This window comes from Tachysurus vachellii, chromosome 1 (genome assembly GCF_030014155.1).
Source record: "Tachysurus vachellii isolate PV-2020 chromosome 1, HZAU_Pvac_v1, whole genome shotgun sequence".
Lineage (NCBI taxonomy): Eukaryota > Metazoa > Chordata > Actinopteri > Siluriformes > Bagridae > Tachysurus > Tachysurus vachellii.
The window spans coordinates 34,805,395-34,823,688 of NC_083460.1; the positions used below are offsets into that span (position 1 = coordinate 34,805,395).

At 38.7% G+C, this 18,294-nt stretch overlaps 3 protein-coding genes across 4 annotated transcripts; 2 read left to right on the forward strand and 1 right to left on the reverse strand.

Moving 5' to 3' along the window:
* Positions 1-584: 584 nt before the first annotated feature.
* On the forward strand, positions 585-8,170 carry pdcd7 (programmed cell death 7). 2 transcript variants are annotated; one of them, XR_009649329.1, is made up of 6 exons: positions 585-1,774; positions 2,681-2,819; positions 2,924-3,154; positions 3,407-3,494; positions 6,171-6,304; positions 8,045-8,170. XR_009649329.1 is itself a non-coding variant. In XM_060884390.1 (5 exons), the coding sequence occupies exons 1-5, from the start codon at positions 755-757 to the stop codon at positions 4,310-4,312; spliced, it is 1,599 nt and encodes a 532-aa protein (XP_060740373.1). In that variant the 5' UTR covers positions 586-754; the 3' UTR covers positions 4,313-4,471. The 2 variants fall into 2 exon arrangements, 1 of the variants encoding a protein (XP_060740373.1); XM_060884390.1 differs by lacking the exons at positions 6,171-6,304; positions 8,045-8,170 and adding an exon at positions 4,192-4,471 and having other exon boundaries at positions 586-1,774.
* Positions 7,231-14,807, forward strand: ubap1lb (ubiquitin associated protein 1-like b). The gene is made up of 4 exons (XM_060884400.1): positions 7,231-8,626; positions 9,658-9,861; positions 14,168-14,269; positions 14,439-14,807. The coding sequence occupies exons 1-4, from the start codon at positions 8,162-8,164 to the stop codon at positions 14,571-14,573; spliced, it is 906 nt and encodes a 301-aa protein (XP_060740383.1). The 5' UTR covers positions 7,231-8,161; the 3' UTR covers positions 14,574-14,807.
* A 576-nt stretch (positions 14,808-15,383) lies between these two features.
* Positions 15,384-17,477, reverse strand: kbtbd13a (kelch repeat and BTB domain containing 13a). The gene has a single exon (XM_060865161.1). The coding sequence runs from the start codon at positions 17,391-17,393 to the stop codon at positions 15,897-15,899; it is 1,497 nt and encodes a 498-aa protein (XP_060721144.1). The 5' UTR covers positions 17,394-17,477; the 3' UTR covers positions 15,384-15,896.
* Positions 17,478-18,294: the final 817 nt, after the last annotated feature.

Consider the following 18,294-nt stretch of genomic DNA (forward strand, 5'->3'; position numbering starts at 1 on the left):
AGTGAAACAGTAATAACTGTGTATTATGGTGACTGGTTCACTGGGAGCAGCTTTGGTTGTAAGGTCTAATAGCAGCAGGGAGACTGGGTATATCAGAGAACTGTACATGTACATAAATATATGCAGTGAAGAACAGAAATATCGATGAGAGACACCGCAGAAGTTCAAAACTTTAATCATTATGGACATTCTCTGGTGAAATTCGGCGTTCCAGAGGCGAGATATAAGCTTGAGCGTTATCGCTTATGTTATGGAACCGAATTACGTTACCTCCGTTTCAGAGGGGACCCTATTTCATGCTGGACAGGAACTGATTGCTGACGTTTTGGCTGCTCTTAGGTAGCCGTTTTATCCGCCTGAATTAAATGTATATAGATAGCAACATTATCGACTAGTTTTAGGCTTAATAGTGTCTTTTAAATGCCTACTGTTAGTAAACTGAGGAAAAGTTGAATCAATTCCACATTTTGTTGGATTGAACGAAGGCATTCATCGTAGCTACGTTTTGCAATTTGCTAGCGATTAAAGTAATTAAAGTCATCGCTTTATTTACAATGAACGTTACCGAATTTTTAGAAGTAAGCGGTCAAGTAATTACAACTATTCGTTCATTAACGGACTATATTTCAGCTCGTTACTGTGGTAACAGTCCGTGTCAGCCAATCAGATTTAAACCGGAAACGAGGTGCAGGATGTACACGATGTGATTCCGGAAGTGGTGGAATTTGAAAGGCAGATACACTGCAGCGTGAATATGGACGATCCTCAGCAATATCGTTATACAGGTGGACAACATGCGCCTTCACTTGGACCTTCAGGGAATATGGCACCGAGAGGAGACTTTTCTGCAGCACCTACACACGAGTCATGGGATGTTTACTCACAGCAGCAGGTTACACACCATCACTGGCCACCGTTTCCCTCAGGAAGACCAGCAGCACCACCACACAGGTCTCCTCATGTCTATCCTCCTCATCCACCATTCGACCCCAGCAGACCTCCTCCTGGTTATTTCCCCACATCTCCATCACTGACACCTTCTTCTTCTTCAACTTTAAACTCTGGACACGTTGAGGATCCACCGCGCTTTCACCCCCTCAACAGAGACATGGATCACTATCATAGAGGACGTTTTGATCAGAGTGGAAGCTTTTCTAACTCTGCACCGTCCTATCAGCCTGATTTTCAAACTAATAACATCCTGGCTCATAATTACTCTGTGCATTATGGTAAACATCATCATCATCATCATCATGATCCATCACAAGCTCCTTATGATTACTCTGACAAAAATAGGAACACATCTGATGCGGATGCTTGGCAGAGAAAACAAGACGAGCAATGGGTTAATGCTTTCTTAGGCAGGAGAAAAACTACACAATCATCTACCAAGCTCTCTCCTCCAAAGCAGTCTGTGTGGGAGTTCAGGAAGAAGTTATACACTGCAGTTAAAATGCTCTCTGAGCTCTCAGAGGTGTGTCAAAGTTTAAAAAACAACCTTGAGAACGAAAACGCGTGGACAGACTCGTACTCGAGAGCTGTAGAGCTGAAGGGCAGCCTGGAAGAAAGCGTGAAGACTCTGAACGATCCTGGTCGAGTGGACATGGTGAAGAAGAAACTGGCTTGGATCAAGAAGAGGCGAGCACGCATGCGCAGGAAGAAAGCCGAGCGCGAGGAGGAGGAAATAGAGCAAGAAGCGCGAGCCGCAGAGAAAGAAGCAGCCATCGATAAGCAGCAGATGAAGAAGATGCAACAAATTGAAGAAAAGAAACGGGTGAGAATCGAGTATTTATACGTGTACATACAGTAGGGGGTGCTGTAGTGTTTCGAATGGAGATTTCTGTACTGCTGTACATGATCCAGCTCCTCCATGGTGTGCGATATATATAACAACGCTTCATATAAATAGCCAATCAGAACACACCGGTCTGAGTTGGCTCCGCCTCCTGGACTTTTTGCTTGGACTCCACACAGGTGGGAGATCAGGTTCAGCTCTTTGTTCTGCAACCTGGTCCCAGTAGCTGTTTGGGACAAAATGAAATGCATAATTCCACATGGGTTTCCTTTGGGTTATCTGGATTCCTTGCACCTTCCAAATCTATGTAAACAGGCCAGTGGTTCAAATGGCTGCACTAAAGGGTGCATGTGCGTGTCTGTGTGCTTGTGTGTGTGTGTGTGTGTGTGTGTGTGTGTGTGTGTGTGTGTGTGTCTGTGTGCGTGTGTGTGGTGATGGACTAACATTCCAGTCGCCATCTGGATTCTACCTAAGACATGATTGGTCCTGAAATGAACTACTTTAGTTTTATACTTAAGCTATAAAGCTAAAAAAAATTGTTTGGACATCTTGTAGCCACTAGTTTAGCTTCGTCTTACAGCCTTCTTAATCTCTGTCAAGTTCAGTGTGTTCTTGGCTTGTTTATGTGGTTTCCGACATTGTATAATACACTGTTATTTATAAAAATGGGCCATGGAACATCACAGAGCTAAAAACAGTAGCCCCAGATGGTCTGTAGTTGAATCACCTTCCTTCCTTAGCATTTTCTTCCTGTGTTAAAAGTGACCACTGTATTTAGGTTCTAGGCAACCACCGTAACGAGGCTTGAGCAGTCCATAGAATAATGTAGTGTTTTGAAGAGGAACGCATTTCCTGAATGCTTTTGCTTTTTGTTCCTAAATGCAGGAGCGAGAACTGAAGCTGGCGGCTGATGCTGTGTTGTCTGAAGTCAGGAAGAAGCAATCTGATGCCAAGAGAATGCTGGACATACTCAAAGCTCTGGAAAAGCTGCGAAAACTCCGCAAAGATGCTGCTTCCAGAAAAGGTTTATATACGATTTATTTATAAGTTTAACATGATAAAAATAATTTTTTAAATGTATTTAAATGAAACACTTGTATAATCTAAAGGCTTATATTTTACCCCCAGGTATGTTCCCAGAGAAGGAGAGTGACGAGGTGTTTGAGGGCCACTTGACGCGACTCAGGAGTCTGATCAGTAAACGCACAGCTGTCTACGGGGCTGAGGAGAAAGCGCTGAGAGTCATGCTGGAGGGAGAACAAGAACAAGAGCGCAAACGTGATCGTGAGAAGCGGCAAAAAAAAGAACGAGAGAAGCTGCTGCAGAAAAAGCGAGAGATCAACACAATGCTATTTGGAGGTAATTTCCAGCAAACGTTTTGCTTGCTGATTCCTGTGGCAAGCTCACACAGTGCTAGAGGAAATATTTCTCCTCTTTTTATATAAGCATTAGATCCTGTTTACATGTCTAGCAAGTTTTCACACAGTCTTTATCAGCAAAACATTTGGTTTAGATTAGTGAGGTGTGTGTGTGTCGGTCTTGTCTTTACTGTTTCATTTAAAAAGCATGACTGTGTTGTTCAGTGAAGTTTCTTATGTTCTTTCTTCCTAGCTGAACTGCCTCTTGATCACCCGCTTCAGCCGTACCAAGAGTACTACACTCAGGCAGAGAGCTCACTGCACGCACTCATCCAAATAAGGTGAAGAACTTTCCAGGATTACTTTATAAGCGAATTTATCAGCTCTTTTGCCCTCATTCTTCACGTCTAATCTCTTTATAAAATGAGCTTACACATATTACAGAGGCTCTGTTCTTCTTTGTCTTTACTGAGACTTAAGGGTTAGGACGTCGTAGTAATTAGCATTTTCACTAATACATATGAAATAGGTTAATGTAGGGTCTGATGAGCATTATTAAAGAAATAAAAAGTCGATTAAGTCGTCATTTCCATGTTTTTTTTTATTCAACTGAATGATGGTGTTATAAATAGCTTTAAGCTTTGCTCTTTGCTAGTTATTATATATGGTTATTATAATCATTGTATTGCATTGTGTAGCTACAAAGTTACCTAATTTTATAAGCAGAATATCAGTTTATTACAATGGACTATTAGTTAATTATATAACCTTCAGTTTTTGCCAGACACACAACTTTAAGCTAATTTAAGCTCAGATTTAAACAGGAAACAAGGTGCAGGATGTACAGGATATGAGTGATATGACACTGGAAGTGGTGGAATTCTAAAAGGAGTAAATACACTGCAGCAGAACTGTTTGGTTGAGGAGCATCAGCACAGATAAATTAAAGTCAACATGTCATGTTTTCTAAGTTTCTAAGCAAAACAGCAGTCAAGTGTTCCGTCCGGTCATTTCTCTTTATTATGTCCTTTACCCTAGGAGAGAGTGGGATCAGTTTTTGGTTCCTGTAGATCACCCTGATGGTTCCTCCATTCCTCAGGGTTGGGTTCTACCAGATCCACCAGCAGATGACGTCTGGGCCATGGCTCTTGAGAAATGAATGTCTAGAAAAACCACATGCAATTTATTATTGACTGATATTTTACACATTGCACTACAACTTTTTTATTTTACTTTATGGTGCACCAAAATCGTCCTAAAGCCAGTTATAATTTATTGGGCTATGTAAATACTAACAAGAATAAAGTGTATATAGTGAGTTGTTTGTCTTGGGTGAGTGTTTGTGACTGTTTCTTTTGAAAAGCTAAGCAAGCAGAGATCATCCCAGGAAGTTCTCAGGAATTAGCCACAAACCATGTTGACTAGCAACGATGCAGCATAGTGATCGCACATGTAGCTCTGAAATGACTTTTTTTTTCAACAATGTTAATAGAGGTTATGCCGGCTGTGCAGTGTTTACATCTAATCATTACAATAGAATAATTCACAGAAAAACATTTTTAATTCCGAAATGTCTCTCTTTTTATACTCTAATTTTCCTTGATGTCTGTAAATCTGCTGTATTGGATATAAATAATCAGAAACAGGCTGAGGTAAACAGCTGACGGTGAGGTGTTATGTTAGTGGATTAATGGAGCAGAGGGTTATCCCTTTAAGTAGGCTGACAATAACATGACAAGCACAAACGGCTTCAGCTCTGAGACCACACACACACACACACCCTCCAGAAAACAGGTGGGTGATGTGATGAACATGATCTTTGCTTATATGTAACTTTGCCAAGTAGAGTTTTGCTTGTTATTTTGCTTTCAGATGCTTTCCAGTGTTTTAGGGAAGGCATTGACTTAATTTTATTGGATGTAAGATGGTTATGTTCGGATTTGTATAAGCGTCGGGCTACTTGTTTATGAAATAGGTTCCCAAAAGGATTTGTCTATAAATTGTTTAAATAGTAAACCAGGAATCCTTTGTTTGTAATCCTGTCTGTAGACACATCTGAAAACTTGACTGTGTCCTTTTTTTTTTTTATTGGGTAACACAATCCGCTTAATAGTGTTTGTGATGATTGCCCCCTTAATGAAGTATGTCTACTCTCTTAAAAGTAATCATAATTTTCAAGCTTGATGATGTTTTGATTAAAACAATTCGGTGTAGATCCAGATGCGATTCTATTTGATTTGTAACCTGCCAAATCTTTTAAAGACCAGACAGTGAGACTCTTGCTCTTGTTCCTCGTGATCTTAAAAATCAGACCACATTGCATCACTTTGATCTGACTTTAAAATTCTCAATTTTATTTGAATAGAAGTTGCAAATCTATTGGATTTGCTAGTCAGCTGACATTTTAAACCTTCTGGAAAACAATTTAGGAGATTTTACTGAGCATCTGGACTGGTTTAAAGGTCTGAACCCATTTGAACTACCCATGCGGGTAGTTCAAAGCAGCAGGATCAGTTAAGGGTCTCGAGCTGAAAAGATTTCTGAGTATTCTATCATGGGCTTTGTAACAAGTTTTTGCTGGCCATGATTATTCCTGTAGTTCTCCTAGATCACTAGATTGAGGCAATAAACTGTCCATTCAGAAATAAGCTGCCATTTGACACGACATAAGTTTCCTAGGTATTTCCTGAAAGAAATGGTACACAAAACACATTCCAGATCAACATTTCCAAGAGGAAGTGTATCACAGTATCACATTAGTTGAAACCTGCAAGTCAGATGGTCAAGACTATGTAATCTCTAATCCCTTAATCCTCTGTCTGCATGCACAATGTTGTGATTAAGGCATGGAACCCAGTAGACTAGAGCGTTTTGCTATGAAGGAATTCAGGGGAAGATCTGATTAAGATGCTTCTGCAGTGCATTTAGGAAAAACAGTGCCAGCTGCTGTAGCTTTAGTCCAAATCGGAGCAATCTAAACACTCTCTTTAATACAATTCTAATGATTGTCTTTTCAGTGAAAGGGAGAATGTCTTGGCTGGATGAAGTGCCCATCAAAATACCTCTTGAAGAAGTCAAAGAGGAGGTGGAGCTTGTCACAGCTCCAGAAATCACTGTTCCAGACTATCTAAAGATCCTTCTGGAAACAGAGGTTACATCTTGGTGATCTACTAAATGTTTTAGCATGACCTGTTAGCTTCTTCAATTAGTTTTTCAAGACTTTGTAATAATATGTAAGCTGTTACATGTACAGAAGCGCTTTAACATTAACAGGCCATTTAAAAAAATATGCTTTTTAAATTCCACACTTGAATTTTCAACCTTCTTATTGTTTGCTTTCTTTCAAGTCTTTAGCTAAGTGAAGTACTGTTTACATGTAGATAGCTAATCATTACAGAGTTCTGCTACTCTAGTTAGCTACATGTAATTCACCTATAACATTAGCAAGTGATGTTCGTACAATATGTATGGAGCCTTTACCCTACATACTGGGATGCCAGTTTTTTGAAGGTCATCATACATACACACATTTAACACTTGTACACAACTAGAGAAAATTCAGCATAGACAGTGCATGTACTCTTTTAAAAATAGGAGGAGGAAACCAGAAATCCCAGTAGAATCTCACATGGAAAGACAGAAGTGAGGATGTGAGGTAGGAAGACTACTGACTGCACAAGTGTGCATCCCTCGACACTAACCTATTATATTGCGTGACTTGTCATGATTCTCTGGTTTTTGTTTATTATACACGTTCTTAAGATCTCACCTAGGGCCACACAGAACCACACAGACAGTCCAGCTCTATAAACAGTCTGATTTCATATTATGGCCAAAAGACAGTCCTATCAATCTCTTTTAACTAAATTATGTCATCCTTCTGGACTTTAGGATTAATTTCCCAAAGCATGTTGTTCTTGGAAATGCTTTTCTGGACATTGATAGCTCTGGCTTCACTGTTGGATAAGTGGAATTGAACTAGAACATCTGCTGGCTCGAACGTTTTCCTCCTTTAATTTAATTATCAATAAGCAGCAGCGGCAGGATCCGAAAACAGACAGATCACTCATGGAGTGCTGATCTGCTGGTAATACTTTTTATTTACCATAGCGGCCTACCTTCAACATGGCTGGCAACTTGTTTTTGGCAAGTTTGTTAAAATAGAAGTACTGCTCAGAACATGAGGTTTAATTTGTCATCGCAACACAAAACCTTCCATTTAAAAAGACTGTTGGATGATGACTGTTCTTCATATCAGATAGCATTATGGTTTTCTGGCTAAATGCCAAAACACATCAGTTCAGATACTTTGCCATAAATGTAAGTGGAGAGTCAATAGCCTCTGTTATCTGATCTAAAATGAGCTTGCAAGAGCCTTTTATGGAAAAGGTAGTGCTGTGTTTTATTCAAACTCCCCCTCAAACTTTTCTTTGTCCATCCAGAACCAACATTTGGTGTCTATTTTAAATGGGAACGAATGGACAAGACTGTTGAGATTGGCTGGGGTTTTGATTTGTCCTTTGAATGACTTTGTTGAGGTTCTCTCAGTCATCATAGTGATGAGGGCAATGAAGAAATATAGTTTATGTCTAGTGGGATTCGATCGTAGATCTATGCTGTGTTATATACTCTGGAATGCTGACAGAATTCAAACAGGAAATTGCCTGAATTACTTCATTCAGCATTTCAAACACTTGAAGCATCAAGCATCTGGGCTACATCAAATATTATTCCAATGGCGGGTGGTGAACCTTTTAACTATATGTTCAGAGTTTCACCTCTGCTGTAAGTAGACTTTTATGAAAATAAATCTTAGTTATCATAAAGTTTAAAAGTTTGAGGTAATGCCATTGATATGCAGAGGTTCCCTGTTTGTCTCTTGTATTGACAGTATGTCTTCAGTCTTGAGAACTGGGTTCTGACGAGTGTGCAGGGTGGATACAGTGTGCTGAACACACTCAACCCCAAGGCACCCTCTAAGTTGGCAGCGACTTGCCCTCCATACTGGATGCTGTTCAGCAGTCCACAGCAGAGCAGGCTGGCTAGCCGCTGGAACAGTGACTTCTGGGTGCCCAATCCTCGGCGACGCAGCCACAGTCTTAATGCTACTCACTTCCATGCTATGAATGATGGAGTCACATTCAACATTTCCAATTCGGATGATGATGACTCTTATGATAATCAGGAGTCTTCTTTCACAAAACCAAAAGGTGACAATTCAGGCTCAAGGGGACAAAAGTTAGATACGAAGGACCTACGCTCTCGCAGCTCTTCATATCTCAACCTACCATCGTGTTGCGGTGTTTCCAAACAGCAGCACTCCTGTATCCTTCAGTGCTCTCTACCAAATTTGAAAGCACAAGGAAAGAACTTGTGGAAAATGCAGAACTGCGGAGATTCATTTCATGAGCTTACAGCAAGCCAACAACAATTGACCCTTCGTCACACAACACCCATTACACAGGTTAGAAAGGTGCACCTTTAAATGAACTTTCAATAGCTTTAAGCAAAATTTGGTTATTTATTTTTTGAAAGAATTATTATTTTATGGTCTGAAAATCACATCCTTCCAATATGTATGATGGAGACTTCTGCATAGACTCTCATATTCGTTACACACTTTCTTCTGAGCCATGCTTTGTAAAAGTCTAAGCCTGTAATAGTTGTCCTCATTATGAATACACTATTTGCAACATAAGTAACAGCAGTACCCATATGATTAGGATATTTTATTCACCCCAGAACGATCTATTCAAATAGCCCTGTGCTAAATTTATTCATTGATAGGGTTAACCTTTAGGCTATTTGTGGTTAGTACTGTTAGCTATTGATAGTGCTGACTTTCAAGTGACATCATTCTCCCAGCTATTTTCACTTCTTAATCAATCCACATTTCTTAGCTGTCCCTGAAGATCGAAGTAGCTAATTATAACCAGTGTAAAGACTTTTCCTGGAATCTGCCCAAGCTGCCACAAGTTGGATTGGATTAGCACATGGAAAGGCCCATTACATGTTATTCTAACCAAGGCTAGGTGTCAAAGTCAGTGCCGAGATGAACTATTAACTATCAAGGTCTATGGCATCACCTACATGCTATGCCCCTTACACAGAGTACTTTATAAATAAGAAAATTGACCGATTCTTGCTGTTAAAGTGGAAAGAAATTGGTAGACAAAAATGAAATCAAATCATAAAAGCACAAAGAATGCTTAAAAGCACAAAGAGTGCATAAAAGTACATAAAAATCCACTAATAACAGTCTATGACTAACATGACTTGTTAAACACACTATGTTCAGGTGAAATAAATGGAGCAGTAATATAGAGAAATTTATTTTGAAATAAAAGTAGTTAATGTGAAAATATTAAACTAACAAAAAGCACTTCAACAGTGTGTCACTATACTTTTTTTTTATTGTTAATTTCTTGGCAATAGTGCAGTGTTTTCCTTCTTCTCTCTTGTGGAAACTAACTTTCCAAACCAATGTTGTTGTTTTCCCTCCAGTCTCCAGGCATGAACTCCAGCGTGCCCCTGGCCCCCACGCTTTCCCTCGGTTCCCATGTGACAGTCCATGACTCCTCTTTGGAGCTGCTCTCAGCTCTCAGCCCTGAAGAACAGCAGCTCTTGGAGGCTGTAACTGAGCATGGATACCCACTACGGACAGCCATCATTGCCCTACAGAAAACAGGCCATCTGTGCCCAGAGCAGGTTGGTGGGGTCTGAGGAGTAATGTTTCATGAACATTATTGCCGGATGTACAGTACATGCAGGCATTCATTTTAAAATCCAGAGCTGAAATACATACACTATGTGTACGTTTAATTCATATTAGAATAGTACACACAGTAGAATTTGAGAATTTTTACCCTCTTTAGTAGGAACATGCAAATTTACAGCTACTGTACTTGTGGAAGAAGATTTGGCAATGTGGAACGTGCTGCATTAATCATACACACTATGTGGTATGCCTGAATAGTAATGAAAACAATAATGATGTGGTATGTTATGCAATATAGTAGTATTATTTTGTACAGTTGTTTTTGGATGTTTGGGAATGGATACAAAAAGGCATGGTCACCAACAGTGATAATCTAACAATACAATGATTTGACGTCCTAACCTTCTGATCAGTATGGCCATGGAGGAAGATAGGCACTGTAAAAAACTAACTTTAAATGGAAGTTCAGCTCAATGCAGAATCTCTTTAGGATGTCTCTGGAATATAAACCTCAGTATAACCAATATACAGTATACATCCCTCCTCTGATATAATGGTTCTGATTACCCACAATGTCTTTGGGAACTCTTTACAATATAATTTCCCACTGTTCCCACTGAGCATCCTTTGTGGTCCCGAATATTCTTACTTTCCCTTGGCCTTTACTTTAACCCTTGTTCCAACAATTATGTGGTTAATTAACTTATAACCAAGTAGCATTTGGCCAAATGTACACTAGTATCCAATTCCTGGAATTTCATAGTACAGCTTTTGACATTTGGCTAGGTATACTACAAGTGAAGTATTTATAATGCTGTGCATATTTTGAACTTATGGGATGTATGTTTCCAATCTTTATATCATATATAAAGACAGTACAAAAGTCCATTACTGTGAATAAATCCTCACAGTAACACATGGAAATTGAATACATTTTTCTGCAGTGATGTAATTATATAATATCTTCCACTGCTGCCAGATGTTTTATTTACCTACCTGTTCCTTCACTGTGTATTTCAGTGAAGCTCCTTTTTCTGGAAACAACATCTGGATTCAGATATCTTAATCTAATTCAGGTCATGATGAGTGTGTACAAATAGCATACCACAGCAGAATAAATACCATATCTCCCTGAAGTTTCCACCACCAGATGCATTAACTGTTCTTAGTGTCCAAGTGGGTATAAAAATAGGAAGTCAGCTTTAGCAGTGATGCTAAAATACAGAGAAATGTATTAAGAATATAATTGTGGCTTTGTGGTAGCAGCATTGCTCTGGCTAGAGAATGTTCTGTAGGAGCTGTTTTTAATTTCATTTAAACCTTCTACTGCCTGTGAGGTGAATACGATTACAATGAAATGTTGATCATTTCCATCCCTTACACCAACCAAATATACCCCCTCTACTGAAACTGCCTTATCAGTTGTGAAACAGATATATAAATCTGTATCTGTACAAGTTTGTAATGAGATACTGGCTTTTAAAATGTCCATCAAAACAGATAAGAGCACTTACCTACTCTACAGACGACAGAGGACAAACCTAATGAAATGTTATTTAGAACATGAAAATAAATTAACCGAACAATGTATTAATCAGTAATTATTTCTTCATTGATGTTGGTGAGGACAAGTGAAGAGACATAAATTAGACTGGTTTGTCAAATTCAGTGACATGAATTCTGCAAGACATGACATTGATGTGGATGATGCTGATAATCAAAGTGAGAACTCATTTCCAATTGTAAACTTTTTTTTTATAAAGTTGTTTTTTTGGAATTGAATTGGAATTGGAATGGAATTGAAATGAAATATTATTTTAAATTGAAAAGTTTAAATGATAAAACCTGACTTGAGAGATTCTATATATTAGAACTATATATGTAGAAAATAACTATAGCCAAAGTATGTGGACACCTAACCATCATATCCATATCTGTTGCAATGAAGATGGGGGTGTGCAGATGTCCAGAAAATCTTTATATGTTATAAAATCTTTATATGTTATGCTTTAAAATCTTTATATGTTTACATGCCTAAACGTATGTGTGACGGTCAGTAGTACTGTGATTTTTCTAATTTAACCGTACAATAATATGATCATTATAGAATAGGGATCACTTTTGAATATTATAAATTGCACCTTAAAAAATAAGAGGTTATTATTATAATTATACAGCCTAGGCATGATAATAGGCTCACACCTCTTTAATGCAGTTATGTAAATTCAGAATCACACTTAAGGAACAGGAACAAACTAACCTGAAATCTATGTTTTAAAATATGTGACATGCAAAATTTTGTGTCAAATAAATTAATGCCAATTAATGCGATTTCTATTAGTTGTACAGTGTTCCGGTCAGCTTAACAGCAGGCAGTAGGGTGAGTCAGATGATCAGAGCTGAATCAACAGCTCATACTGTTCAGGTGACCAATCAGACTATCATCGCTCTCTCGTTCCACACTACAACTTCGGTTTCATTCTTTTTAAAGCGACAGGAACCACCATGCAGCCTGGGTTCATCAATGTTGCTGTAGATCTAGATGATGAATTAGGTTACAGTCGTATGCAAAAGTTTAGGAACCCCTGACAATTTCCAAGATTTTCATTTATAAATATTTGGGGGTTTGGATCAGCAATTTAATTTTGATTTATCAAATAACTGAAGGACACAGTAATATTTCAGTAGTGAAATGAGGTTTATTGGATTAACAGAAAATGCGCAATATGCATCAAAACGAAATTAGACATCTGCTGAATTTGAATCTGCTGATATTGAGTGGAATCCATGCGACCCTCAACTTTAACCAGATTCCCAGTACCGGCACTGGCCACACAGCCCCATAGCATGATGGAACCTCCACCAAATTTTACTGTGGGTAGCAAGTGTTTTCCTTGGAATGCCGTGTTATTTTCCCACCATGCATAACGCCCCTTTTTATGACCAAATAACTCAATCTTTGTTTCATCACTCCACAGCACCTTATTCCAAAATGTAGCTGGCCTGTCCAAATGTGCATTTGCAAACCTGAAGTGACTCCGTTTGTGGCATGTGTGCAGAAAAGGCTTCTTTCGCATCACTCTCCAGTACAGCTTCACCTTGTGCAAAGTGCGCTGAATTGTTGAACAATGCACAGTGACACCATCTGCAGCAAGTTGATGTTGTAGGTCTTTGGAGGTGGTCTGTAGGCTGTTTTTGACCGTTCTCACCATCCTTCGCCTTTGCCTCTTCAATATTTTACGTGGCCTGCCACTTCTGGCCTTGACAAGAACAGCGCCTGTGGTCTTCCATTTCCTCACAGTGGACACTGGCAGCTTATATCTCTGCGATAACCTTTTGTAGCCTTCCCTGAAACCATAATGTTGAACAATCTTTATTTTCAGGTCATTTGAGAGTTGTTTTGAGGCCTCCATGTTGCCACTCTTCAGAGGAGTTTAAAAAAAACCAACAACTTGCAATTGGTCACCTTAAATAGCTTTTCTCATGATTGGATGCACCCGTCTATGAAGTTCAAGACTTAATGAGCCACCAAAGCAATTGTGTGCTCCAATGAATCAGTGCTAAGTAGTTACAGGTATTCAAATCAACAAAATGGCAAGGGTGCCCAAATTTATGCACCGGTCTAATTTAGTTTTGATGCATATTGCACATTTTCTGTTAATCCAATAAACCCCATTTCACTACTATGTGTAATATTACTGTGTCCTTCAGTTATCTGATTGATAGATTAAAATGAAATTGCTTATTCAAACACCCAAATATTTAGAAATGAAAATCATGGAAATTGTCAGAGGTTCCTAAACTTTTGCATACAACTGTATATTGTTTTATAGTTAAATATAGCCTATTTTTGAGGTAATGGCCTGTGCCAGGTACTAAATCTCTTCAGAGAGAATTTTAAAATAAATTAGACAGTGATAATGATAGTAATTCCAGACATGGGAAAGTCTTCAGGAAAGAGAAGTCTGTGAATTTTATACCTTATTAACTCCAAAGAGGAAAAATGGTTGTTTAGAGATGACATAATTATTAATTGAACTAACTTGTTTTAACTGATGAACATAACTGTTAATAGATGTGTTTTCTTTAATCATTAGAAATTTGTAATATATACCACAGCAAAATGCTGTGTTATATATAACAGTAATGAACTACTTTAATTACACCTCACTTCAGTTCATTATTTTCCTATAACAGCATGGCCCAAATTGTTTTACCCCTTATTACAGTTACTGTTGTCAAAGTTGGTAAGAATGGTATAAAACATTAACCAGATAAATGGATGTTCTTCTTCAGATCCTGAGTTACCTAGTGGCAAGTGAGCATCTGTGTGAACTTGGCTATGATGAGTGTCAAGTAGAGGAAGCTCTGGAGATGTTTCAGAACTGTGAGACAAAGGTAATTGTTTGATATCCTAAATGAAAAATCTATTTTCATTATTATTATTAATTTAAAAAAATTACTTTTTAATCAGTTCTTTACCATTACCTGTACCTGTTGTAAGACTAGAGTTGACTCTTGTGCAATATTAGCAGTAGTTTGAAACACTTTTTTGTCTGTATTTTAGGCCAAGGAGTTTCTTCACCTTCTCACGCAGTTTCATGAGATGGGGTTTCAGCAGAATGCTATCAAAGCAGTCCTGCTGATGCATGGGAACCACCGAGATCGTGCCCTGGAAGAGCTTATGATGCATGTCGCCTGATCAACCCAGCCATACAGTACATTTTTTATATTGATGTTGGAGTACACTTAAAGCTGAGAACCGTGGCCTTGATAGAAGTTACTTGATTGCGCTTTTATGGAAGAAAGTTTTCTATGCCCAATGTATCCCATCTGGGTATCTGATTTTGTTCATTCTGTAAATCTATTTATTGATTACATATCATTTATCAATTGCATATTAAACATACATTTTTAAATCAGGAACACACACACACATATATATATATACACATCAATATCTATATAAAGGAAAAATATATATGGTGTTCTGTCATGGTGTCACCATGCACAAATGTGACTGTGATTTTTTTTTTTTTTTTTTTTTTTTTTTACGGCTGGTTATTCTTGATGAAACATCTACTGATAAGCTTTTTAGTCACTTTTATAATAGGAGATAATCAAAATGAACTGTTCCCAAAAACAAAACTTGGCTGACAGTGCATTGTTTAACCTGCTGCTTTATTTGTCAAGTTGTTAGAATATTTTCAGTACCTTTTCAAAGAAAGAAAGAATACATGTTCTGTTCTTATGAATTGTTTAGATTAATAGTAATCTCCAGGAACTAAAGAGATTTTTGCTCTGTTGATGTAATAATCAGCATTGACATGTAATAATGAATACTTATCTTGGTATCATAAATAAATAAAAAATCTTGAGGACTACTTTTACATGGGGAACAGTGTTGTGTTATATCGTTATGTATTAACTTCAACTATCCTGTTACTCTAGCACGGACAAACTAGCAACACAAATCTGACAAATATTTTTGGTGTATTGATGTTGTGTTGATGCTTGTTTTGTAGCCCTAGAAACAAAAATTCCATGGAGAGCAGTATTATGGAAACTTGATTTTTAGTAGTTAAATCAAAGTAGTCTGCATTCAGTTTCAGTTATATAGTCATTTGCCCATTGACAGCTACAACACATTTGTTATTAATTTAAATATATAAATGCTTTATTTATTCATTGTCATTCTTGGGTTCACAAGACACAGGGTGGAAATATATCCTGGATTTGTCACAGTCCATCACGGGGTCAAAATGCACACCCATTCTCACACTCATTCACATGCAGGGGCAATTTAATGTAGCCAAACCACCCAGCAAGCAGCATGATTTTGGGAGGTGGGAGGGAACCAGAGAACCTGGAGCAATACCACAAGGATGTGAGGAGAACATGCAACACAACACAAATACCAAGTATATGGACATAGCTACATTTATTTTAGACATGATGTAGAAGAACTATGCCTTGGGTAAGTAAGGAAATATGAAAAAAGAAAATAGTTATCTAGAATTTGTTGTCAATAATAGCAGTCTACAGAAGAATTTGGAAGGATTTGAGAAGATGCAGTAAAAAATTGGCCATTTGTCAAATCTTCCTTTCCCAGAGGCTCTTTGGTTTTCTTTGGCAGTCTCAGGAGAAAAGTCCACATGGACCCAATTCTTGGAAATCCTGTCATCTCTTTTTTTGTCCTCCATATCTTATCCTCAATGGCATACTCCACTGTTGCTCTGCGGTTCACCGTAAAAACAGAATCACCTCTCACCACTGCTGTGAATAAAGCTCCTTTGCTGTTCTCATACTGTCCTAACATGGCTGACCACTGACCAGAGTTCAGGTTATAACAGTCGATCATGCATCTCAAGAAGTCATCGCTCGGTCCGTTCCTCATTATGTACAAATTGTCCTTGTGTGCTACCATACAATGCCCATAACTTTGATGTCTTACCAGCGTGGTCACTAGACTCCACTCATCCCTGTCTACTAGATATTCGTAGATCTCAGTGGCATCTTTTGGTTTCCACAGACAGATGAATATCCTACCCATGGTCTTGGTGCAAGCTACCGCAGAAGCAGGTCTTGGAAGATGAGCAGCAAAGCTCCATGTGTCTGTGGCCACATTATATTTTTCGACAGATGAAATAATGGATCTTTCAAACTCACCACCAAACGCATAAAGACAGCCTTCGTGTCCCACCAAGGAACAGTTATACCGGAGCTGTTGTGGGCTGGAAAATGTAGTCCAGGTATCTGAGGCCACATCATAGCAAAAGCCAGAGTCTACAACTTTATTGCTTATGTCATACACACCCCCGACAATAAAGATCTTGTTATCAAGGACTGTAACCCCAGCCATGGTAGTGCTAGTGTTAAGTGGAAGGTGAGTGAGAACTTTCCAGTCATTCTCAACCTCATCAAGGTAACATACTGTCCTCATAAAGTCCTGAAGCATCTTAATTGTGGGTGAGTGGGTCCCGATGGTAACATATGTACTAGGAATAAGAGATTCAATGTGATCAGTAAGTTCCTTTGACAAGCACTTTACATCCTCCTTGAGGTCCTGGTACATATCGCAAATGAACAAAGCTGCACTCTCAAACAGTTCCCATAAGCCAAAAGTGGCAGCTGAATGATAAATGAGGAGGCAGTTATCAGAATTAATGATGTTTACAAGATGTTTAACAAGATGCTTAACCTGAAGGAAGGCAGCACACTCAACAGCTTCAACAATTTCATCGCTATCAAGGAAAGGTCTCTCACCATGAATCACCCGAAGTGCAAGAAGAAATCCACGAGCGCTCACTACCTGTAGGCATATTTCCTCCTGCTGGCTTTCCTTCATTCCTGATTGGAAAAGCGCCCGGAAATATTCACAGTTGTCTTTCAAGAGGGTTTTATCCACTGTGAAAACGTTGCCAGCTAGCCTCACTTTCACTGCTGCTTTTTCTGAGACTTCACCTTGACAAACCATCTTAGTAAGCAGTAACTCTGAGCCAGCACAGCTGCTAGCCTCCATCGTCAAAACTAGTAATTTTCATGGAAACCTCTGATGGCAGTAAGATTCAGATCATATTGTACTTACAGTTGCAGAGACAGAACTAAGTAGCTTGCTCTGCATTGGGAAAAAGACAAATGTTCTTGACTGAGTAAACACTGTTTGTGTTTCCCTTAACAGCTACAAGAATAGAATTGGCTATACATAGAAGCAAAATGCATTGCATGCATCATCAGTAACCGAGTCAGCTGTACAGAAAGCAGAGGCAGATTATTGAGACTGGAGAAGACAGCTATTTTACTCATGATTAATGCCCTTGTGTTCTTCACAGGAATGTAGAGCATGTAAATCTGATACTCAAAGGTGCATTACTTGGGGCCACAACAAAAGTGCGATAGTCAAGGTCGTGCTATGTTAAATTTCGTACATGCCATTCCTTTCACTCATGTTCACTCAAAATAATACCTGAGCTGTTGAAACACAATGTTTTAACTATATCACCTGCTAGTCTCAGGTTCCTGTTCTTAGACATTAACCATATTGTTATATTCTTGAAACCAGTTTGAGAAGACTTTTGCTTTATGACATGGTGCATTACCATGCAGGAGGTAGGCAAGTATATCGTGAACTTGAAGAGTATGCACATGGTCAGCAACAATATTCAAATAGGCTGTGGCATTCCAGTGAAGATTGATTGGTTCCAAGGAAACATTATGCACACTACCAACTTGGAACACAGGGCAGGTTGGGTCCTCATGCTGTTAGTGCCAAATTCTGACCCACCATATGTGTGCATCAGCAGACCAGGCAATGTTTTTTCCATGATTAGCTGTCCTGTTTGGGTGAAGCTGTGCCCTCTGGATCCTTAGCTTTCTGCTCTTTACTGACAGAAGTGTAATCTGATGTAGTCTTCTACTCTGTC